The sequence below is a fragment of the Oncorhynchus tshawytscha genome, linkage group LG19 (genome assembly GCF_018296145.1).
Source record: "Oncorhynchus tshawytscha isolate Ot180627B linkage group LG19, Otsh_v2.0, whole genome shotgun sequence".
Classification (NCBI taxonomy): Eukaryota; Metazoa; Chordata; class Actinopteri; order Salmoniformes; family Salmonidae; genus Oncorhynchus; species Oncorhynchus tshawytscha.
In genome coordinates this window covers 3,291,604-3,317,452 of record NC_056447.1, presented here as the reverse complement: position 1 = coordinate 3,317,452, position 25,849 = coordinate 3,291,604, and the positions used below count along the sequence as shown (strand labels likewise).

At 42.7% G+C, this 25,849-nt stretch overlaps 1 protein-coding gene across 2 annotated transcripts in view; it reads right to left on the bottom strand.

The window, feature by feature from the left end:
• Positions 1-25,535, bottom strand: part of LOC112218228 (plasma membrane calcium-transporting ATPase 1-like) — a 31,473-nt gene extending 5,938 nt beyond the window's left edge. Inside the window, exons 1-17 of one of the 2 annotated variants that reach the window (XM_042301229.1) lie at positions 25,044-25,535; positions 19,132-19,565; positions 14,504-14,701; positions 13,500-13,757; positions 13,096-13,221; positions 11,098-11,334; positions 5,898-5,924; positions 3,635-3,781; positions 3,291-3,505; positions 2,916-3,158; positions 2,381-2,622; positions 2,033-2,270; positions 1,631-1,810; positions 1,451-1,538; positions 1,244-1,350; positions 915-1,106; positions 574-787 (exon numbers count right to left, since the gene is read on the bottom strand). In XM_042301229.1, coding sequence (XP_042157163.1) covers positions 574-787; positions 915-1,106; positions 1,244-1,350; positions 1,451-1,538; positions 1,631-1,810; positions 2,033-2,270; positions 2,381-2,622; positions 2,916-3,158; positions 3,291-3,505; positions 3,635-3,781; positions 5,898-5,924; positions 11,098-11,334; positions 13,096-13,221; positions 13,500-13,757; positions 14,504-14,701; positions 19,132-19,330 — 2,911 coding nt within the window. In that variant the 5' untranslated portion in view covers positions 19,331-19,565; positions 25,044-25,535. Of the gene's footprint in view, positions 1-573; positions 788-914; positions 1,107-1,243; positions 1,351-1,450; positions 1,539-1,630; positions 1,811-2,032; positions 2,271-2,380; positions 2,623-2,915; positions 3,159-3,290; positions 3,506-3,634; positions 3,782-5,897; positions 5,925-11,097; positions 11,335-13,095; positions 13,222-13,499; positions 13,758-14,503; positions 14,702-19,131; positions 19,566-20,993; positions 21,236-25,043 lie in introns of those variants that run through there. The other variant, XM_042301230.1, reaches the window with a different exon arrangement.
• Between the last annotated feature and the right edge of the window lie 314 nt (positions 25,536-25,849).

Genomic DNA, 25,849 nt, shown 5'->3' with positions numbered 1-25,849 from the left:
CTGCATTACGCCCATTACTCCCTAAGCCCGGGCCTGCTCTGTTCTTGCTGATCAAAAACATTTTTGTGTGCTGCCTAACCAATGGCGGTGCTGTGTAGGCCTAAAGTGGCAGTTCAGGAGGAGAGTCAAAGGCTTCTTCCGAATATTTTACTTATTTATTAGGCCTAGGCCAAGAACTCTTGCTCCAGGACTAGCCTATAGCCCAGGTCTTTCCAACCTTGTTCATGGAGAGCTGCTCTTCTGTAGGTTTTCGTTCAAACCCCAGCTGTAACTAACCTGATTCACCTTATCAACCAGCTAATTATTAGAATCAGGTGTGCAAAATTACGGTTGGAGTGAAAACCTACAGGACGGTAGCTCTCCAGGAACAGGCTTGCTGAAGGATTCATTTTAAACACCAATTGTATTCACTATTTATTCTTAGGATAATGTTTTCATTAATTGTATTATTTTATATATTAGGCCACAGATAGGGCCAGACATAATTACAGACACCTGTGGTAATCTGAATTACCCAAAAGGGCCACTTTGAAAGTTTCCAGTAATATACCCTCCCTTTGCAACACTACTCACCGGTGAAGAGCAGGGTGAAGATGACAGTAAGCTGGTAGACAGCATGGCCCAGGATGTTCTTCATCATGGTGCGGGAGATGAGGGGCTTGTTCCGGCCATACGGTTTCCTCAGCAGCAGAGACTCGGTGGGGGGCTCAGTGGCCAGGGCCAGGGAGGCAAAGGTGTCCATGATCAGGTTCACCCACAGCATCTGGACAGCTTTGAGAGGAGAGTCCTGGGGGGAGATGTAGTTTGGTTTATGTATAGCCCCCCACTTTTCAAAGACCATTGTAACTTGTAGAGTTGATTAGAAAAACGCCCAAGATGGGAAGAATGGACATGACAGCAATACAGTGTCTCACCTGTGTGATGCAGGCTCCTGTGAAGGCCACGATGACGGCCACCACGTTGACTGTCAACTGGAACTGGAGGAACTTGGAGATGCTGTCGTAGACGTTCCGCCCCCACATCACCGCCTTGACGATGCTGCTGAAGTTGTCGTCTGTCAGGATGATGTCTGAGGCCTCTTTGGCTACGTCCGTGCCCGCAATGCCCTGTGGGCACAGCATGTCACAGCGCATTAGTCGCAGGAACAAAAGTACCCGTCCGGTCAAATCAGAGAGACAACATACTCATGAAATATTGATGGGGTATAACATACGCCAGATCTTGAAGTATAAAAACACCATACCATGGCAAATCCAACATCCGCTTTCTTCAAGGCAGGGCCGTCATTAGTGCCATCTCCTGTTACAGCAACAACTTGTCTTGGTTCTAGTACAGTGCTATCCATTATACCTGTGAACAGAGGCAAGCATCATCTAGATAGATAATAATAATATGTAAGACCTAAAAATGTATCTGTAATGATAAATGAAAAAATACCCCCCAAACATACCTTTTACTAAAGTATGTTTGTCAGTGGGTGAGGATCTTGCAAGCACACGGAGTTTAGGCCAAATCTTATCAATGCGTTCTTGCTCAATCTGGAAGTAGATTGTTTTTTGGGTCACTCGATCATCACCATTTTTTTTCACAGAAACAGATTCATTTTGTGAGAGAAAGAGAGGAATATTACCTCTCCCAGTTGGTTTCTTATCCGTCGGTTGAACTCTTTGCCGTCTATACAGAGGAAGTCATCTCCGGGGTGCACTATGCCACACTTACTGGCAATGGCTCGAGCCGTGTCGATGTTGTCCCCTGTGACCATGCGCACCGTGATGCCAGCGCGCTGACACCTCTTAATGGCGTCAGGAACCTAGGGTGGAAGAAAAATACTTTATTTTTCCGATTATGGAAATGTGTGTTTTGTTTATAATCTAACACCCCAAGACACACTCAGAAAGACCTGCTCTCCCCTTCAGGGGAATTATACATGTACATTGTTGAGGGTTATACCACCACAAACATCTACCTCCTTGAATTAATTGGACTTTTGCAACAAGGACCTTGATTGGGCATATCCCGCTTGCCCTTTTACCTCTGGCCGCACAGGGTCCTCGATGCCCACCACACACAAACAGGTGAGGCCGGTGAGGATGTCAGTTTCGTTTTCCCAGTCAGGCTCGCCGTCGACCGGGGGGAAGTCCCTGTAGGCCAGGCATATGGTCCTCAGGCCCTCGGAGGCCATGGGCTCGATCACATTCTTCACCACATAGTCTCTGTCCCTGGGCTTGAAGACCTTAGCCTCCCCACTTGCTGTCATGATCTTACAACACCTGCGATGAGTCAAAGAGGAAATCTGTATTAGGTTTCGGGACAAATAATACTGGGAGAGTTCACAGAGTTCATTTGCAGGAAAGCAAGAAACGGAAAGTGCCAGCAATACTTCTTTAGGAGAATCTCGGAGGCTCCTTTGCTGAACATCCTGTAGCTCCCGTCTGCGTTCTTCAGCACTGTGCTCATGGACTTCCTGACTGAGTTGAAGGTGTAGACCTTGAAGAGCTTCTCCTCTGGGATCTCGTTGCGGATGGTCATATAGTCACGTCTCAGTTCCAAGACAAAGCCCAGCAAGGCACATTCGGTCTTGTTGCCCACCTGGCGTGGCAGCCCGCCCTCCTTCTCAGGAGACTGAGACAAACCATTTACACGTTAAGGTCAGTTCCAAACTTCAAATCAACTAACATAACTTACACTTTGTACGAAAATGTCCCATTATATCAATGCATGATTTAAATGAAAGTCTGAGTTCTCAGATTTCAAGAGGATTTGTCCCTGGCTTGAAATCCCTGACCTGGCACTCAACGTATTTGCTCAGATGTCAATGAACGATTGCTATGAAAAGAGCTGTATTGCACATCTCTTTGTGTTCTGTTTGACAGAGGTGAAAACCTCGGAGTCTCAAGTGAAGTATGTTCACTAACCATGATCTTGGAAGTGTAAGCACAGTTGACTCCGATGCCCGTAATGAGCAGGTCCAAGACTTTGCCTGGGATGAGGTCAGACTCAGGAACCACCCTGTAGTGCCTGTCTCCCAGATAAGCCTGGACCACGGTCATCCTGTTCATGGTTAACGTCCCCGTTTTGTCAGAGCAGATGGCTGTGGCGTTGCCCATGGTTTCACAGGCATCCAGGTGCCTCACCAGGTTGTTGTCTTTCATCATTTTCTGAGGAAGAGAGGAGGCTATGATTTGGGATCTGGCAATGACTTTCCTAATTGCTCCTGTCTGTAATATATATATATATATATATATTAATATACTATAGTAATATTGTAATGACAAAGTAGTGATACCTACTTTGACAGAATACGCAAGTGAGATGGTGACGGCCAGGGGGAGGCCTTCGGGGACGGCCACCACAAGCACGGTAACACCAATGATGAAGAACTTGACGCAGAACTGAATGTAGATGGGCGTGCAGTCCGCGATCCATGGTAGGCCCTGGATCCAGAAGGTGTCCACCATAAACAGAGTTATCAGGATGATGACTGTCAACCCTGACATGAACAGGCCTGGACAGAGGAAAAGATAGTAGTGCACTGTACACAATGAGATAATCAAATATTTGCAATAATGACAAGCTGGGACAAGCTGCTGCGGAAATCTTTTCAACATTCAGAATTCCCTTGTGATGGTCTTACCCGCTTTGCCGATCTGCACCGCTAATTTGGTCAATTTCCCCTGGAGCACAGACTTCTCCTTCTTCGGGTGGGCTTTCTTCTTCTCCTCTCCTTCATCGTCACTGTTGAGGGCCTGCATCTCCACGCCTGCACCATCCTGAGACTTACCTGAGGGAGAGGAGAGGACGAGTCCAAAGACATTTAAACAAGGATTTTTGAAGCAGCCCAATAAAAAAAGCATGCAATGGGAAAAATAGTACATTGGTGTGTAAGGGTTTATCGTGAGATGGCACTGCTACTGCTTGGAAACAGATAGGGGGCGCTGTTCTGTGTGATACACCGCCAGACGCTATGGTGTTTGGTTCACAGTCCTTAATCCGAGCCTGGGGATTATTGCTCCTTCAAGGCTGAGATTCTTTACAAACAAATTCTTCCACCGTCATCCCAAAACATGCCCATGTTCTGTAATAGCACAAACACACACGCACCAGAACCCTATATACTCAAAACTTTTGTAAGTGAAGTAAAGGGACATTGTTCATCCAGGCAAATGTGTGAGTGAGTGTGTGTGTGTGTGTCTGTAAGTGTGTACAGTATGTGTGTCTGTAAGTGTGTACAGTATGTGTGTCTGTAAGTGTGTACAGTATGTGTGCGTGTAAAGTGTGTACAGTATGTGTGTCTGTAAGTGTGTACAGTATGTGTGCGTGTAAAGTGTGTACAGTATGTGTGTCTGTAAGTGTGTACAGTATGTGTGTCTGTAAGTGTGTACAGTATGTGTGTCTGTAAGTGTGTACAGTATGTGTGTCTGTAAGTGTGTACAGTATGTGTGCGTGTAAAGTGTGTACAGTATGTGTGTCTGTAAGTGTGTACAGTATGTGTGTCTGTAAGTGTGTACAGTATGTGTGTCTGTAAGTGTGTACAGTATGTGTGTCTGTAAGTGTGTACAGTATGTGTGTCTGTAAGTGTGTACAGTATGTGTGTCTGTAAGTGTGTTGATCCAAAAACAGTACATAAAGGTTGTTAGCTAAGGGAAGAAAGGCACGGGGAAAAATCAGCTGCTGAGCTTAAGAGCTGTAATCTCCTTGGTCCTAATCACCATGAACGGAGTCAAGAGCACCTGCTGCTCGGACCACAGGAACACACACATGACCATATGGCGTCAGGGACACACAGGGCCACACTCAGACTATACACACCTTATGCACAAACCGGAGCCCTATACTCTGAATTTAGTTTGGTCAACTCTGAGTTCGACTTGGGATAACCAATACCACGAAAGTGGCTCACCTTTAAGCAAGGTCCATTTCTATGCCAACGAACTTTGAGCAAGGTCCATTTCTATGAGGACTTAGTGAGGTAGGGCTTTCAGAATCTAGTTTGAGGACTTAGTGAGGTACTTTCAGAATCTAAGGACTTAGTGAGGTACCTTTCAGAATCTAGTTTGAGGACTTAGTGAGGTACAAAATCTAGTTTGAGGACTTAGTGAGGTACAGGGCTTTCAGAATCTAGTTTGAGGACTTAGTGAGGTACAGGGCTTTCAGAATCTAGTTTGAGGACTTAGTGAGGTACAGGGCTTTCAGAATGTATTCACAACCCTTGACTTTTTCTACATTTTGTCCTTTATAATGGATTCAATTTAAGATTTTTTTTGTCACTGGCCTCCACACGAAACCTTTATAATGTCAAAGTGGAATTATGTTTTTAGAAATATTTACCAATGAAATAAACATGAAAAGCTGAAATGTCTTGAGTCAATAAGTATTCATCCCCTTTGTTATGGCAAGCCTAAATACGTTCAGGAGTACAAATGTGCCTGACAAGTCACACAATAAGTTGCATGGACTCACTCTGTGTGCAACAATAGTGTTCAACATGATTTTTGAATGACTACCCCATCTCTGTACCCCACACGTACAAATATGTCTAATATGTCTAATATGTCTAATATGTCTAATATGTCTAATATGTCTAATATGTCTATCGTTATTTTTGCAAAGCATGTTTTCAAAAACTTTATTTAAAAATCGCAAAGCATGTGTTTTTTCAGATCAAACACACCGCTGGAACGCCAATTAAGCTGTTTTCATGTCATAATAATTTGAAAGATAACTTGGAAAACCAGGTGTTTTAAATCGGCGTATCATTATTGCGATTTTGACCTTTGGCCGATCTAAGATCAGCAAAGTAAGGCATTTACATGACTATAATATATCTGCCTACTGTCATAATCTGTTTAATATCAAATTATTATTGTGGATTTAAACGCACTCATTGACAAACTTACCTTTCTTGTTTTTCTCATCTCTTTTATCTGTGGAAAAAAAATAAACGACCGCAGTTAATCATTTGTCCATTTACACATCAGCAAAGAGCATCTCACTATTGCAGAGTGGCAAAACACTTTTAGTTCTAATATGTTCCCTTGGATGTGAGTTCCCTTGACGGCTGGCCCTTAGACACTGAAGTGGACATTTCTGTCTTAACTCCCTAATACAGTCCTCACCCTGATCCATGATACTGCGACGACAAACATAAACAAAACACTCCCCTAACACAATTAGCAGCTATGCAACAGGTTGGTTCATTCACAGGTGGTAACTTTTTTTGTAGCCCTGGTATGGCAGGAGAGGTAACGTCCTTAGCTCAACTGACTCATCTGCAGTCAGTTAACTAACTGAGATGTTAACCAACTGTGTCTATAAGTCAGCATCCTCTATAGCGCTCTCACATGCCGTAATTAACCTGCACCAAGATTCAGCTGCAGATACTCTGTCTGTGTATTGTGGTGTAAGGTGGGAACTTCCTGTATTTGGCACAGCATCTGAGTGGGAATGTTGAATGTGCATGTCACTCTCATGCCACTGGCAGACACACCATATAACTCAGATACTCTGTCTGTGTATTGTGGTGTAAGGTGGGAACTTCCTGTATTTGGCACAGCATCTGAGTGGGAATGTTGAGGTGGGAACTTCCTGTATTTGGCACAGCATCTGAGTGGGAATGTTGAATGTGCATGTCACTCTCATGCCACTGGCAGACACACCATATAACTCAGATACTCTGTCTGTGTATTGTGGTGTAAGGTGGGAACTTCCTGTATTTGGCACAGCATCTGAGTGGGAATGTTGAATGTGCATGTCACTCTCATGCCACTGGCAGACACACCATATAACTCAAGATCGTTGAACAAAAAGCATAATTTCATTTGACTACTTTCAGGAATTATTCTTTGACCCCTTCAGTTAATACAGAGCTAATGTTGCAGGGCTTTCAAGCTGTCACAGATTACAAAAGGGAAACCCAGCCGCGAAACGCCCACCGCTGCCTAATTGACGAGCTAAATGCCTTCGATGACTCCAAGGCAAGCAACACTGAACCAAGCAACAGTCCTCCGTAGCACATCAACACCATCATTCCAGACACCCTGTACCCACTCCAAATTCCATACCGCCCCAACAGATCCACAGATAACGCAATCTCTATTGCACTCCAACTGCACTCGCCCACCTGGACAAAAGGAATACTTATGTAAGAATGCTTTTCATTGAGTACAGCTCAGCAAGTTTGACAAACACCATCATCATGTTTACTGACGACACGATGATGGTATGACTGATCACTAACAACAATGAGGCAGCCTATAGGGAGGAGATCAGTGTGGCGCCAGGACAACAACCACTCCCTCAATGTCAGCAAGACAAAGGAGCTGATCGTGGACTACAGGAAACGGAGGGGTGAGCACGCTCCCCATCCAAATCAATAGGGCTGTAGTGGAGTGGGTTGAGAGCTTCAAGTTCCTCAGTGTCCACACCACTAAGGAATTAACATGGTCCACACACACCCACATAGTTTTGAAGAAGGCACTCTTTCCCCTCAGGACGCTGAAAAGATTTGGCATGGATCCTCAGATCCTCAAAGTTCTACAGCTACACCATTGAGAGCATCTTAACTGGCTGCATCACTGCTTGGTATGGTAACTGCAAGAGGGTGGTGAGCTCCCTCTCATACACGACCGCTATACCAGGCGGTGTCAGAGGAAGGCCCCAAACAATGTCAGACTACAGCCACCTGAGCTATAGACTGTTCTCACTGCTACCACATAGCAAGCGGTACCAGTGCACCAAATCTGGAACCAACAGGACCCCGAACAGCTTCTACCCCCAAGCCATAAGACTGACAAACAAGACTGCTAAATAGCTAATGAAATGGCTACCCAGACTATCTGCATTGATCCTTTTTGCACTAACTAGTGCTGAGCGATGAAAAAATAAAAAATAAAAAAAGAACATTTCAGTTAAACAACTGATTGACCAACATCAACTGCTCAGTGCGCAGTTTCTGTAGAGATAAATTAGTTTAGCGCAGAAAACGTGCTAATTAACTACAATGACCACAATCCATTGCATTCGTACTTGTCCGTTTTGTGTGTTTCTTTATTACCTGCTAAATTAGGTTAGTGTGGGGGCAGACATGGAAAGAGAGAGAGAAGAACCAAAAGAATGCGCGATCGAGAGGGATAGAGAGCAGTTCCTTCACGAGGTATCTCTACCTGAAAATGCATGATCTAAGTGATTGATAGTTGGTATTCAGCATTCATAAAAGTATGCCTTATTTACTTTCAAGAACAGCAGCTCAATGGAGATGAGATCTTGACTTGGAATTAAATAATAAAGTCACCAAATAAAACAAATGTAATATACACAACAACTGAAATATTTTATTAAAGTAAAGTAATGTGAATAAATTACTGTTAGTAAGCAGTAATTGTCACGCCCTGATCTGTTTCACCTGTCCTTGTACTTGTCTCTACCCCCCACCAGGTGTCGCTCATCTTCCCCATTATCTTCCCCATTATCCCCTGGGTACCTATACCTGTGTTCTCTGTTTGTCTGTTACCAGTTTGTATTGTTTGTCAAGCCAACCAGCGTTTTGTCTCAGCTCCTGGTTTTCCCCAGTCTCTTTTTCCCTCCTGATTTTGACCATTGCCTGTCCTGACTCTGAGCCCGCCTGCCTGACCCCTCTGCCTGCCTCTGACCCTGAGTCTGCCTGCCGTCCTGTGCCTTTGCCTCTACTCTGGATTACCGACCTCTGCCTGACCTGACCTTGACCCTGAATCTGCCTGCCGTCTGGTACCCTTGCCCCACTACTCTGGATTATCGACCTCTACTTGTCTTGACCTGTTGTTTGTCTGCCCTTGTTGCTGTAATAAACATTGTTACTTCAACACAGTCTGCATTTAGGTCTTACCTGAAACGTGATAGTAATGGGCAGTCACTACCATTATGGGACTTTTATTAATTGTTTTATTCTATGTTGTTACAGATTTCAACCCACATAATGCATAGTGGGGCGGCAGGGTAGCCTAGTGGTTAGAGCGTTGGACTAGTAACTGAAAGGTTGCAAGTTCAAATCCCGAGCTGATAAGATACAAATCTATCAATCTGCCCCTGAATAGGTAGTTAATCCACTGTTCCTAGGCTGTCATTGAAAATAAGAATTTGTTCTTAACTGACTTGCCTAGTTAAATAACGGTTAAAAAAACGTGTGCATTTAATGTTTAAAAAAAATATGGAAATAGAAAACTGTGATTATGATAAAAAATATTGAACCAAAACGACCTCAAAAAGCACTAATTGCTCAGCACACACACTTAAATGTACATACTTACACTGACACCCCAACATACACCCACACATAACATATGCATACTTACACAACACAATTGCTGCTGTTATTGTCTATTATCTATCCTGTTGCCTAGTCACTTTACCCCTACCTACGTATATGTACATAGTTATCTCAATTACCTCGTACCCCGGCACATCGACTGGGTACTGGTACTCCCTGTATATAGCCCTGTTATTTTCTACTCCCTGTATATAGCCATGTTATTTTCTACTCCCTGTATATAGCCATGTTATTTTCTACTTCCTGTATATAGCCATGTTATTTTCTACTTCCTGTATATAGCCCTGTTATGTTATTTTCTCCCTTTATAGCCATGTTATTTTCTACTCCCTGTATATAGCCATGTTATTTTCTACTTCCTGTATATAGCCATGTTATTTTCTACTTCCTGTATATAGCCCTGTTATTTTCTACTTCCTGTATATAGCCATGTCATTGTCTACTCCCTGTATATAGACATGTTATTTTCTACCATGTTATTTTCTACTCCCTGTATATAGCACTGTTATTTTCTACTTCCTGTATATAGCCATGTTATTTTCTACTTCCTGTATATAGCCATGTTATTTTCTACTTCCTGTATATAGCCATGTTATTTTCTACTTCCTGTATATAGCCATGTTATTTTCTACTTCCTGTATATAGCCATGTTATTTTCTACTCCCTGTATATAGCCATGTTATTTTCTACTTCCTGTATATAGCCATGTTATTTTCTACTTCCTGTATATAGCCCTGTTATTTTCTACTTCCTGTATATAGCCCTGTTATTTTCTACTTCCTGTATATAGCCCTGTTATTTTCTACTTCCTGTATATAGCCCTGTTATTTTCTACTTCCTGTATATAGCCATGTTATTTTCTACTCCCTGTATATAGCCATGTTATTTTCTACTTCCTGTATATAGCCATGTTATTTTCTACTTCCTGTATATAGCCATGTTATTTTCTACTTCCTGTATATAGCCATGTTATTTTCTACTTCCTGTATATAGCCATGTTATTTTCTACTTCCTGTATATAGCCATGTTATTTTCTACTCCTGTATATAGCCATGTTATTTTCTACTCCCTGTATATAGCCATGTTATTTTCTACTTCCTGTATATAGCCCTGTTATTTTCTATTTCCTGTATATAGCCCTGTTATTTTCTACTTCCTGTATATAGCCCTGTTATTTTCTACTTCCTGTATATAGCCCTGTTATTTTCTACTTCCTGTATATAGCCATGTTATTTTCTACTTCCTGTATATAGCCATGTTATTTTCTACTCCCTGTATATAGCCATGTTATTTTCTACTTCCTGTATATAGCCCTGTTATTTTCTACTTCCTGTATATAGCCCTGTTATTTTCTACTCCCTGTATATAGCCCTGTTATTTTTACTTGTTATTGTTATTCGTTATTCCCTGTGTATTTTGTATCTTTATCTTTAACTCTGCATTGAAGGACCCGTAAGTAAGCATTTCACTGTTAGTCTACACCTGTTGTTTACGAAAGCATGTGACAAATAACATTTTATTTCATTTGAATAACCTTGTCTGACACCTGCTATGGTGGCAAATAGCTTTATGTCATGCCACTGGCAAAATGTAACGTAATAGCATCTGTAGACTCTATAGGATAGCATCATGGAATATCTCATAACACATATTGTTGGACAGGGTTTTTCAAAACAATTATATTCTATGTTTACTCCTACGATGGTGAGTCTCAACCAAATACAATAGAGATGAGGTGAGTTTTTACAAATGTTGTGTAACAGATGACTATAAAAGTTGAATCTAGTTCCACATACTTTTCTTGTCCAGTTTGTCCTTCTTGTCCTTCTTTTCTTTCTTCTCTTTCTTTCTCCTCTCTTTCTCCTTCTTCTTCTCCTCCCTTTCCCTTTTTTTCCTTTCCTTCTCTGCTTTCTCCTCCTCATCGTCGTCTTCGTCTTCGCCGGCTCCGAGCAGGGTGAAAATGATGCCTGTCTGGGAGTTGACACCTACTGCTGTGATCAATATCTTCCCAGAACCCTCCATGACGTGGGTACCTGGCAGGAGACAAACATGGACAGCCATTGAGACATGGTCATAGGAACCTGACAAATATAATATCTCCAACTAAAATGGCATAGTAAAAGATATTTCTTTAGGCCATACAAATGCATTTAAATGTTTAACGGTTCAATTTTTGTGAGGGGAGCAAGCAAATAAAATGTGATGATGTTTTTGTGAGGGGAGCAAGCGAATAAAATGTGATGATATTTTTGTGAGGGGAGCAAGCAAATAAAATGTGATGATATTTTTGTGAGGGGAGCAAGCGAATAAAATGTGATGATGTTTTTGTGAGGGGAGCAAGCAAATAAAAAAATGTGATGATGTTTTTTGTGAGGGGAGCAAGCGAATAAAATGTGATGATGTTTTTGTGAGGGGAGCAAGTGATGATGTTTTTGTGAGGGGAGCAAGCAAATAAAATGTGATGATATTTTTGTGAGGGGAGCAAGCAAATAAAATGTGATGATATTTTTGTGAGGGGAGCAAGCGAATAAAATGTGATGATGTTTTTGTGAGGGGAGCAAGCAAATAAAATGTGATGATATTTTTGTGAAACGTGAAGAAGGGTAGCGTTAAATATTTAATTACATGAGTATGGCCTAACAGTATTTATGCAGGAATAGCAAGATCATGCTGTTTCAAGTAGTTGTTAACTCCAAGGCGCTCTTATGAAGATTGATTGACAGTGATAAGATGCTAGGCTAAACAGCAAATGAAAACCACAATGGAAAAGAAAAGGGACCCAGTGGTGTACAGTACTTCAATAGTACTTTAAAGTATTTTTTACTTAAGTAGTTTTGGGGGGAATCTGTACTTCACTTCACTATTTATATTTTGACATATTTTACTTTTACTTCACTACATTCCTAAAGAACATAATGTACTCTTTACTCCTTACATTTTCCATGACACCCAAAAGTACTCATTACATTTTGAATGCTTAGCAGGGCAGGAAAATAGTCCAATTCACGCACGTATCAAGAGAACATCTCTGGTCATCCGTATTGCCTCTGATCTGACGGAATCACTAAACACAAATGCTTTGTTTGTAAATTATGTCGGAGTTTTGGAGAGTGCCCCTGGCTATCTGTAATTTAAAAAACAAGAAAATTGTGCAGACTGGTTTGCTTAATATAAGGAATTTGAAATTATTCATACTTTTACTTTGATACTTAAGTATATTTTAGCAATTCAATTTACTGTTGATACTTTAGACTTTTACTGAAGTAGTATTTTACCTGAGTCATTTTCTATTAAGGTATTTTTTTACTTTCACTCAAGTATGACAAGTGGGTACTTTTTCCACCACTACCACCACCTTAATTCATAGTATGACAAGTGGGTACTTTTTCCACCACTACCACCACCTTAATTCATAGTATGACAAGTGGGTACTTTTTCCACCACTACCACCACCTTAATTCATAGTATGACAAGTGGGTACTTTTTACACCACTACCACCACCTTAATTCATAGTATGACAAGTGGGTACTTTTTACACCACTACCACCACCTTAATTCATAGTGGAAAGAACAAACGAAGCGATGCCTCTGGGCGATGCCTCTGGGCGATGCCTCTGGGCGATGCCTCTGGGCCTCTGGGCGATGCCTCTGGGCGATGCCTCTGGGCTCTGGGCGATGCCTCTGGGCTCTGGGCGATGCCTCTGGGCGATGCCTCTGGGCGATTCCCAGCTTGATCCAAACTGGATCTGCATCAGCCATGTTATATGAAGAGAGGAAGGCTCATCATCATTACCTGACAGCAGCATTGGATCGTTGTCCAAAGTCTTCTTGACATGGTCGGATTCACCGGTGAGAGAGCTTTCATCGATTTTCAAATCATTTCCCTGGATCAGCACACCATCAGCAGGAAGAAGGTCACCTGGGAGAAAACGTACACACCATACATGAACATCAGACAGCCCAGCTGGGTGAGTTAGCTCATTTAACCCAGATTCAGAGTAGTGGAAAAAGACGGGTAGAAAGTTCTATCAAACGTAGGATGGTAGATGCTCTTTGGTTTTAAGGCAAGCTCTCATGGACACACACACACACACACACACACACACACACACACACACACACACACACACACACACACACACACACACACACACACACACACACACACGCAGGTCACTCTTTCTTCAGGACCAATACCGTATTTCACTTGTGCAACGTCGCCGACTACGATCTCAGCCACGTGGACCTGGACGACTTGGCCTCCGCGGACCACCGTGAACTTCTGCTCCTGTTCGATGCGGCTCTGTAGCCCGCGGAACTGCTTCTCTTTGCTCCAGTCATTGAACGCTGTCACCAGGACCACACAGACGACGGACAGGAGGATGGCTGCACCCTCAATCCAGCCCGCGTCTGCCTCCCCCTCATCCTCCACCCCTCCCGCTGCCTTTCCACAATCTGAAAAAAGAGGGACAGTTGTCACTATCTGGACATGCTACAAAGAACAGGAGTACAATGCAATCCCTCCAGAATTGTGTTTTTAAGCCTAGGCCTTAACCCTAAATCGAGGACAAATGGCTAATTCATTCTGACGACATTGGCAATGTTGTCGTTGGTAGCATGGCCATCTAGTGATTACCCAAAGGGACAGCTACAGTGAGTCCCACAGAAAGTAGCCTACAAAAGTAACCTACAATGATTATAAGACAGGAAGTATCACTGTCTTGATCGCAGGAAGTAAAACTGGCTACCCACTATGACTCCAAAGAGTCATTTGAAGAATGGGATTAGGGATTGATTGAAGTGTATCAAGAGTATCAGACTAAATCCCTGTATGATTATTCAATGGGCAGGCTACTCACATTTTGTACCAATTGATATCTCTTTGTGCCAATAAAGTCAGAGACATGAGATCAAACAAAACTTTGTGAACATCCTCGGGAAGACGCAGCAAAACATCTGAAATTAGATCTAGGCTACTTGTTTTGGCCTCCGATGAATTGCAAAGTATCTGTCCAATAAACAATCGTCAGAAAGTGAAGTGCACGAACCAGACACGTGGAAATTGTATGACTGCATGCATGAAGTTTACAGGTGCAAAGTAGCAACAATCTGATCATTTGGTATTTGACTGAGTAAATATTCATGATCTGGTGATGAATCAATTAGAATACATGGCATTTCAAATGAGAGGAGATACTTACTTTCCCTTTCGGCATCTGGAGGTCTATAAAAAGAAAGGCCTAATGAAATGATGGCTGCCACTTCGAGGATGATTAGTGTCACATCTTGCAACGCTTCCCACACTAACTGGAGAAATGTTTTTGGCTTTTTTGGAGGTATAACGTTTTGTCCAAACTCCTCTTTCCTCCTGGCAATGTCGTCGGCATGGCCTCCTAAACCTAGAGACAAAAGAGGGAAAGGGATAATGAATAACTAAGGCATTTGCATTGTCTAGAATTCAAACATTAGCAAATGCATGCATGACTCTCTCCTGGCTGAGCTCCCTTTTTAGAGCAATGTTGTGCAGACCTGTGTTTAGATTTGTTCTACGTTCACAGACACAGAACCTGTCGAGAATGGTAAGCTTGGCTTGTTTTCGGAGGCTTTCGAACTTGACGCTTCAGACCTTTGAGGTGGCTCTGCATGAGGCTGTGTTCATGACAAAAGAGGGCCGTGAATATAGCCCGTGCCGCGTTGCCACGAGTGTCGTCAGCACAGGCATTCGAGGTCAACAGCAGGGAATCAATGACTTTCAAAACGCCCTCATCTTCCCTCAGTCAACAGACTCGACAGTCCGTTAAATAGCATGTGTCATAAGAAAACCACCCAAACCACCCCAAACCACACCAAACCACCCCAAACCACCCCAAAACCACCCAAAACCACACCAAACCACCCCAAACCCCCCAAACCACCCAAACCACCCCACCCAAACCACACCAAAACCACCCCAAACCACCCCAAACCACACCAAACCACCCCAAACCACCCAAACCACCCAAACCACCCAAACCACCCCAAACCACCCCAAACCACCCCAAAACCACCCCAAACCAAAACCACACCAAACCACCCCAAACCACCCCAAACCACCCCAAAACCACACCAAAACTAAAACCACACCAAACCACCCCACCAAACCACCCCAAACCACACCAAACCACCCCAAACCACACCAAACCACCCCAAACCACACCAAAACGACACCAAACCACCCCAAACCACACCAAACCACCCCAAACCACCCCAAAACCACCCCAAACCACACCAAACCACACCAAACCACCCCAAACCACCCCACCCCAAACCACACCAAAACCACCCCAAACCACACCAAAACCACCCCAAACCACCCCACCCCAAACCACACCAAACCACCCCAAACCACCCCACCCCAAACCACACCAAAACCTTTTTGTTGGACATGTATTCTCGCTGAAAGGATTTCATCGATGAATTCCTCACTGTGTGACACTTTACTTCTCTTTACATTTAATCATTGACAAAGTTATAAATAACAAACAGCTACATTTCCATTATGTGACTCAGCCTCTGCAGCTCTAATTCAGAAAGCAAGCCAAATGAATCTCTGAGCTATGTGGACAGGCAACCCGGCAAAAGGCGTCCCACCACGAGCAACGTGTGTTCCTCGTATATTCTCATTCCATCTAACAGAGATGACTAGTGGCTCTACGATAACAACACATCAGAGAGACAAGAGAAGAAAGCCTTGCGATCATGTGAGTTACACATGAACATAGAAGTCACAACTCTGCCCTGAGTGTGTATGTATTTAACGTACCTAAAGAGTAAATGGTCAGAGCCACCAACGATGGTGTGCGAAACAGAGACGTTGCTCTCTGTTGTGGGGAACATCTGGATTGAAAAAAAAATCATGCCATGTAACATTTAGCGGTTCCAGATGACAAGCATTGCTGTTTGCACAAAACGTCAATCAAGGAATGAAGAGTAACAAACCAGGAAAGTTCATAGAGTGAGGAGAGATGGTCTACAATTGATCATATGAGCCGCACAAAAACGGGTCTGCACAAAACAATTCAAAGTAACTACCAATTGGATACCATGAAATTGAGGAGAAAAGGAGTATATATTATATGTTGTTGTTTATGCTCCAGGAGACTGGTAGATGTAACTAAATTAGACTGAACTTTAATTGTAATCAAAGAGTAAGGGTGCAGCTCTTTGAACTAATATCATGAGACATGACCTATCTTGCGTTCCCCCTGGAGAGCTGATGACGACATTGTTATCACTGTAGTAGGGGTCAAATGGCTGCTTTTGTGACTCCATGCAGCACAGCATTGGCCTTCTCTGACCTGAGTTGGGTTAGTATGCTTATTCCCTCTAAATCCCTCTAAGCAATGCTGCTTCTTCTGACGCTTTAAGGTTAGATTCCAACTCAGGGAGAAAAAAACCCTGCCGTGATTCTTCACCGAATTACAGATTTCTGGAGTTATCTTCGATTCATTTGGACTATTTTGAGGAGGTGCACTTGTTGGCGTCTCAAGAAAGACAAACGGTTATATTGCCACTCTTTTCTCATTTAAGGGAGAATGCGAGGCACAGACGTTCCCTTCGCCTAGCCGAGTTCTGCCAGGAGCAAACCGAACCTAGTATGTGGGTGCCTTTATACGAGCACCTGCCATTTGCATTTTATAGTGCAAAATGTATGTGTGTGTGCCACATGGATGTTTAACTGTACTCCTTTTCTTTTACAGTCTTAAATTGGGAATCATGTATACGGCAGGATTAGAAATGTTTTTTGTAATCTGAGAATCCCATTCAAATCCCATTCCCTAAGAGTTCACCAAAAGGTCACCAACGGGATTATGCAGAAGGACAATGGAGAAGCAGCACTGAAAGGCTTGTCACAATTTGGCCTGTGTACGCTATGTGTGCTCTTGACTGACAAATGCAGGTATAGATTGGAGCAGAACAGGGCATCATCCCAAGCATAGCAGTATTGACATGGGAAAAGGTTCATGGCCAACATGTTAGCCAAACAACATCTAACATCATTCCATCCACATAGGGATTTATAAAACGGCTTGGTCTGTGTAAAGCTGGTTCCTGTTTCCCAACAGCCTACAACTGGCAAAAACATACATGAAAAAGCCATTATAATTGCTAGTAAATGTGTATCAATGCATATTTCTGAATGATAAAAAAGGATTTTAGTTGTAATGCTTTTAATGCTTATACATGTTTACAAATTAATGTATTAATTGTATGTGCAACAGAAAGTATTAGCACCGGAATTTAAAATGGATGCATTTGAGATTTTTGGTCACTGGCTAACACACAATACCCCATAATGTCAAAGCGAAATTACTTCTTCATCTCTGTACCCCACACATACAATTATCTGAAAGGTCCCTCAGTCGATCATTGAATATCAAGCACAGATTCAACCTCAAAGACCAGGGAGGTTTTCAATACCTCACAAAGAAGGGCACCTATTGGTAGGTGGGTAAAAATAATACCTTTGATCATGGTGAAGTTATTAATTACACTTTGGATGGTGTAGCAATACACCCAGTCACTACAAAGATACAGGCTTCCTTCCTAACTCAATTGCCGGAAAGGAAGGAAACCACTTAGGGATTTCACCATGAGGTCAATAGTGATTTTAAAACAGTTTAATGGCTGTGAGAAACTGATGATGGATCAACAACATTGTAGTTACTCCACAATACTAACTTAATTGACAGAGTGAAAAGAAGGAAGCTTGTGCAGAAAAAAATATATTCTGCAAAGCAATTCACTTTTTGTCCTGAATACAAAGTGTTGTGTTTAGGGCAAATTCAATACAACACATTACTGAGTACAACTCTCCATATTTTCAAGCATAGTGGTGGCTGCATCATGTAATGGGTATGCTTGTAATCATTAAGGGCTGGAAGGTCTTTCAGGATAAAAAAGAAAACGGAATGCAGCTAAGCACAGGCAAAATCCTAGAGGAGAACCCGGTTCAGTCTGCTTTCCACCAGACACTTGGAGATGAATTCACCTTTCAGAAGGACAATAACCTAGGCCAAACACAAGGCCAAATCTAGACTGGAGTTTCTTACCAAGAAGACAGCGAATCTACTTGAAAGTCTATGGCAAGACCTGAAAATATGTCTAACAATGAGCAACGACCAATTTGAAAGCGCTTGAAAAATGTTGAAAATAATAAAATGGGCAAATGTTGCACAAACCAGGTGGGGAAATCTGTTAGAACCTTACCCAGAGAGACTCACAGCTGTCATCGGTGCTGCGTGAAAAGTGTGAGTTATCCCCATGTGTAGAGAAGTGACAGCCGGGCCCTGCAGAGTGCCTTCCACTCAGAGCCCAAACCGTAGCCCACACCAGTTCCCCTCAATAAACTCAACAAGACATTGTGCTAAAAGGCTTGAGATTGGCGTAGGAGGAGCAACTCCAATGGAATCAATGCAGTATCTAGAATCATTCTGCATGGCAGTTGTAGATGCTATTTTGTATTGATATTCTATTCAAAATGTAACCATTTTTGGGGGGGTCGGGTTGATGTCAATTTAATTTTAGCCACCAGATGAATTGGCAATCAACTCATAAATTGAATACGTCCATTACTTCAATTAGGGGTTTTCAATTTGTAAATGATAACAATTCGCTGCAGGGGGGCCCAACCAAATCTCACTTAGGGCCCCCAAAAGGCATATGGCCCCCAAAAGGCTGATTGGAGTTAAGCCTATCCCCAATGAGTAATAGGAGAATTGGTGTCTGAAGCACAAGACCTGAAAAAAAGAACAAAAATACAAAGCAAGATGCCCAGCAGCATATTTACCATGAATAGGTGATGTTCTTAGTCTGGTACATAGTCCTTCGACATCTCCGTAACATTCCTGGATTCTAGCTATTCCCTCAGGTCCCCTGAGTTCCATGAGAGACCGCAGCTCCTTGAGAGAGCAGTTGAAGTCTCCGACATCATGATTGGCCTGTGCATGTCGACCACGCTTTGACCCACGGAATGAGTTGCTGGCCATGTCTCCTCTACAGCGCACCACTCAAGGGTGGTGGTGAGAGGCTTTCCCAAAAAGGCAAGTAAAATCCTCAGAGGCAAAATACGGTATTTCCCATAAACTGCTGTTATTTCTCAGGGGTGTATGTCGCTTGACTCCTTAGACTTGGACATGTAGAAAGCCATTTTAATTTGATTCCTGTAAGCCCACTCTCTCATCTTGGCTGTTGATGTTGGCTTAAGTCCTCACAAGGCTACATCTGAAAAGACAAAAAAACAAAATTGAGTAAAGGTTTTTCCGTTTATCTCTGAAGTCATTCATGTTGACATGAGGAACCTGATCCCGCATATGGCTGAAATGCTATCTAGTAATGTCACATTAATAAAGAATAACATTGAACCCCAAATCATTTAGGTACACTGATACTCCCGTCAACATACTACTGATCAATACATTTGCAGTAAACATTTTACATTGCATTTTCATGTCAGTCATTTAGCAGATGCTCTTATCCAGAGCAACTTACAGTAGTGAGTGCAGACATTTTCATATTTGTTTTATACTGATCCCCCGTGGGAATCAAACCCACAACACTGCCTTTGCAAGTGCCATGCTCTAGCAACTGAGCCACACAGGATCTCCCAGCCACATATGGAATCTAAGATTTGAAAAACACGTCTGTTAAAGCAATGTTTATGCCAAGCTTCTGCACAGCCTCTGTATAGAAAAGCTATTTGAGGAAGAATTCACCCAGAATTCTACGATGACATGACCATCAAATCAATTCCCCTTCTCCTGAAATGATGAGGACATTTTGATGGTCTCTGGTATAGCTCTAGACATCCCATCTCAGTCAATCAATCAATCAATCATTTTTTTTGACTCAATCAACTTGAAGTGAGAGTTCTGTTAGGGGTGAGCCTGTCTGACACTCACGCCCACTGGCCAGTACACAAAGTGAGAGTTCTGTTAGGGGTGAGCCTGTCTGACACTCACGCCCACTGGCCAGTACACAAAGTGACAGCTGGCTTTAAACACAAGGCCCTGCGAAGTCTATTTAAGACCGGAAAGGCACAAATTAGTTCAGTTACATTAAAAAAACTGACACGTTGGCCCTGAAATGATCAGCTTTGGGCAAAGTGTACTTGATTTTGTGTACTTGAAATTTGGAGAGAAACGCTGGAAAAAGGACCCAATGATGTTGAGGACCTATCTGCTCATCCTTACTGACACATCTAAGCCTAGTGGGGCTAATAATAACACACAGGGTGCAACTACTTGTCAGCACGATGGGGTGTGCCTTGCAATGAAAACTGTGACGCCTGAAAACATCAATCCTTGGAGTCGATTCGGTGGTCGAGAAAGTCTTGTAATTTACAGCTGATCAGACAGTGTCTGTGCCGGAGGGAAACCAGACTAGCAGGCCCAGACTCAAACACCAGACATCAGGCCTCTCTTATTTGTATCCACACGGAGCAATAAGAAGTATAACCCCTTAGAGGAATGACACCGTGCAAAGCACGGCTAACAAGTGACACTGGACGACGCCTTACAACGGTGGCAGATGGAACCAGTTTGAGCATTATTAAAGAGACATGACACATTTTCCGTACAACAATTAATACTGACACTCACTATTGATTTTAGAGATTGCCTCTGCGTTGACCAAAAGATTGAGTGTACTTACTAGAAATCCACCCTTTTCCTATCGTCATAGCAACAGGAGGTATATGACGGTAAGACCACAGGTCCGATTAGGGAAGGCAGTGTCTTTCACAGAACTCCAGAAACATCCCCATAATCCCCTAGGAGCATCTACCAGCACTACTCAGAGGGTATCCAGATAGTTACCCTTCTCAGGGTTACGTCCAAATTGCAACTCTTCCTTTGAAAATCAAGGTTTGACCTTCAGTGCACACGCTCGACCGGCGCAGGCTTCATTAGAGGGAAAAAGGCTCGCTCAATGATTATCTCAGGAAAGCTTCTTCCTTAATCTAATTAGACAATCTGTGGCATCGGTGCGCTCTACAGTCACTGCTTGCCTTCCCCGAGAGAGCCACTAACACTGTGATGGGGAGACACTGTGGAAAAGTGAAGACACAGCCACCCCATATTTTTCACGAGCGTTTTCACTACCACTGTCCATTCAGCTCTACTTTGCCTGTGGTGAATTACATCTGTTAAAATGCAGACTAGAGAACAATTAAAAAGCACTGAATTAGGATGAATATCTTACAATCACAACCAGGGAATGTACCGTGTTCTGGAATGTACCGTGTTCTGGAATGTACCGTGTTCTGGAATGTACCCGTCCTTGGTTGAAACCTTTACAGTTAGACTGAACTTCCTACTCAAGGGAGGTACACTGGATAGATAACACAGGCCACCAGATGTTTTTATTCACTTCTGTTTGACACCGAATGGCCATGGAACACAATCTTCTCTTGACAATTTTGATTATATTCTGAGGTCTACTTTATGCCCTCAAGCACAAACAGGTGAGCGCTTTCTATTTAATTAAGGAAATTGCTGCACTAAATACTCTGTCACCGCCTCGTCCGGTGAAAGGTTTGTTTTTGGTGAAAGGTTTTGATTATGTAGATCTCACTACAAGACAAACTAGAGCCGCGGAGTTATAACCAAATGGTTTGAGCACATTCTAGCCTAAATAGCCTAGATTAATTGGGCCACAATACAACAACAAACATAACGTCACAGGGTCACCTGTAACATACAGTGATGGATTAGTTCCTGCCCGTCTAGATGCAACCAATCGTTGTGTGCCACGTCATCGACTGTGCAGTTTGGCATCAGATATATGATAAGATGTGGTAAACGTATGTGTTAAATACCTATCTGGCATCCGTCTGCAATGTAGTCCTGCGGGATGAGACCCCCTTCCACTTCATCTAGTGACACTGCAAGTGTAATGATGCCAAATCGCGGACCGAAGCTGATTAAGTTATATTCATCAACTTCGGGACACACTACAACTTCAGGGAGCAAGTCATTAGAAAATGTGTGTCGAATCTAGGCAATAATGTGAACAATATAAAATATAATATAATATTTCTATAAAAATGACTCACAGGATACAGAGCATTGACCTTAAGATATATTCGTCTGGAAGCATTCTGCTCTTTAAGGTCAGGACCTTTTATATCAGTTTGGACCTTCCCCCAGGATCTCTGTCTTTGGCGTTCTGAGCCTTTGAATTCATACACTGCCCGCAGAAAGAATTCAGCCATAAACATGTGCGGATGTTAGTTGCATTTCAACAGAACGAAAGTAGCCTCATGACCCCGCTGATGAGCATGCATGTTTTTCTCTTCCACCCATTACACATTTGTCTTTGTGAATCTCAGTTACTATGAAAATGATTGAAAGACCTTGTAAAGGCAAGCACAAAAAAACAACAACTCTCTCGTCAATTATATGTTTCTGTTGTCTTAATGCTGAATGGAGGCTGGAGAAACACAAATGTGTGTGTGTTTGTGTGTGTGCGATGTGCGTGCCTGGATGCAATGTGTGCGATGTGCAATTGTAGTGTGTGCTCTCGGGTGTGTGTGTGTTTGTGTGTGTGCGATGTGCGTGCCTGGATGCAATGTGTGCGATGTGCATTTGTAGTGTGTGCTCTCGGTGTGTGTGTGTGTCTGTGTGTGTGTGTGTGTGTGTGTGTGTGTGTGTGTGTGTGTGTGTGTGTGTGTGTGTGTGTGTGCATTAAAGTATGATGAATCGATGACACTTCAAAGGGAAAAGGGATGAAGAAGTAAAGCGCTCCATAACAACAAAGACAAGAGGAGAAAATGAGTCAATGGATTTCTGCTGTAAAGGTCAAAGTTGGGGAAGTAATTCACTTGGACAGCTTTCCTTCTCGGCCATCAATACTACAACAACATAATCCTGAAGACTATTTGAAATGATAGTCCTGAGTCGGGTCTAATGAGGCCATCAATACTACAACAACATAATCCTGAAGACTATTTCAAATCAAATCAAATCAAATCAAATTTTATTTGTCACATACACATGGTTAGCAGATGTTAATGCGAGTGTAGCGAAATGCTTGTGCTTCTAGTTCCGACAATGCAGTAATAACGAGCAAGTAATCTAACTAACAATTCCAAAAAAACTACTGTCTTATACACAGTGTAAGGGGATAAAGAATATGTACATAAGGATATATGAATGAGTGATGGTACAGAGCAGCATAGGCAAGATACAGTAGATGATATCGAGTACAGTATATACATATGAGATAAGTATGTAAACCAAGTGGCATAGTTAAAGTGGCTAGTGATACATGTATTACATAAGGATGCAGTCGATGATATAGAGTACAGTATCAACGTATGCATATGAGATGAACAATGTAGGGTAAGTAACATTATATAAGGTAGCATTGTTTAAAGTGGCTAGTGATATATTTACATCATTTCCCATCAATTCCCATGATTAAAGTGGCTGGAGTAGAGTCAGTGTCATTGACAGTGTGTTGGCAGTAGCCACTCAATGTAGTATTCTATCTATTTGAAATGATAGTCCTGAGTCGGGTCTAATGAGGCCATCAATACTACAACAACATAATCCTGAAGACTATTTGAAATGATAGTCCTGAGTCGGGTCTAATGAGGCCATCAATCAACAACAACATAATCCTGAAGACTATTTGAAATGATAGTCCTGAGTCGGGTCTAATGAGGCCATCAATACAACAACAACATAATCCTGAAGACTATTTGAAATGATAGTCCTGAGTCGGGTCTAATGAGGCCATCAATACAACAACAACATAATCCTGAAGACTATTTGAAATGATAGTCCTGAGTCGGGTCTAATGAGGCCATCAATACTACAACAACATAATCCTGAAGACTATTTGAAATGATAGTCCTGAGTCGGGTCTAATGAGGCCATCAATACAACAACAGGCATAATCCTGAAGACTATTTGAAATGATAGTCCTGAGTCGGGTCTAATGAGGCCATCAATACAACAACAGGCATAATCCTGAAGACTATTTGAAATGATAGTCCTGAGTCGGGTCTAATGGCACCGCTAATGACCTCCGATCACACCCCCCCCCCTTTGGGGTTAAATTCTCACTAGAGCCCTTTCTGTCTGCATGCCCCTCTATCTGTATCTCTCTTCTTTATTTGATGACTTCACTACAATACATTTGTAAAAAAAAAAAAAAAAAAAAAAAAAAGACAATTCCCACGTCGATACGTCATCAAATGGAAATGTTTTTAAATTCCGTAAAAAACAGTGTTAAGGTTCACGGAAACACGTCGATTCAAACAGCTGGTGACATGGCAACATTTTAAGCCATGTCATGTTGCTTCCAGCTACATAGATGCCTAATCTTATTATGGTGGTACCTACCTATCCCCCCGTAAATGCATTCTGACAGAGAATATATTAATAACGTTTCATGTGTTGCTATGACACAGTGTGAGCATGTGTGTGGGTTGTTAGCGTGACAGAGCAAATAACATACAACAAAAGGATAAATAAACAATTGGTAAAGCTGTTAAAATTCTATTCTAACTCTAAAAAGCAAATGTCTTATTTTGACCAACAAAAAGTGAAGCATTTCAGAATTCTACTGAAAAACAAGTCATTCTAATAAAATGATCTGCAAATCCAATGAGATCCAAGAAATCGCCCAAGAGCCCACACATGATTGTTTATGTTGGCTTGATATGACAGTTCATGATAAGGCGGAGTAACTTACAGGTGAGCCAAAGAGGGGGCCCGCCGGTGGGGCAAGGCTCGTGTGCCGAGGTGAAGGGAATCCGCCATGTCAGAAACATCCAGAAGAGCCCTGTCTATCTGCCCATCAACGGTCACACACACGAATGGAGCCCGGTCTGCTGCCTAGCTGCATCCTTTGCCAGCCCTCTCGACGACAGCACGCCAGCGGCGCTTAACTCCGATTGCTCCGTCTCAGGGACAGTAGAGAGCACGACCTCACAGAAACAGGATTAGCTATAAATAGGCATGCATATCCGTCCAGGGGCTGCTGCGTGGCAGTGGCTCAGTCTTTGCCTGTGTGGTACTCTGTAGCACTAGAACGCTAAACACTTGTGGAGTAAACGACTAAACCGGTGTACCCTCACTCAACCCCACCCTACTTCACCCACCAGTCATTGGGTTAGCTATAGCTCCAAGGGATTTTGGGAGTGATGGGCAGGGGATTATGTGAATCAGACTCCTTTCCCGTCCCCTTTGTTCGACAGAGTCCTGCCTCTCACTATGCCCCCAACTCCCCAATTAAGAGATCAAGCCAAGTATCCCATGATCGAGGCCTCATTTCACCTCACTACTGCTGTGGTTTACACATACTGAAATGCAGTGCACATGTCGCACATGCATGCACACACCCTCCCGTGCACAGATGCCCACATTCAGAGGAGGATTAAACTACACTGCACCTACGCACATGCACACACAGCCAGATTACAGACGCACATATACACACGGCACAGAAGGATTATACACAAATGCACACACCCACACATACACTGCAGCTAGACAGCA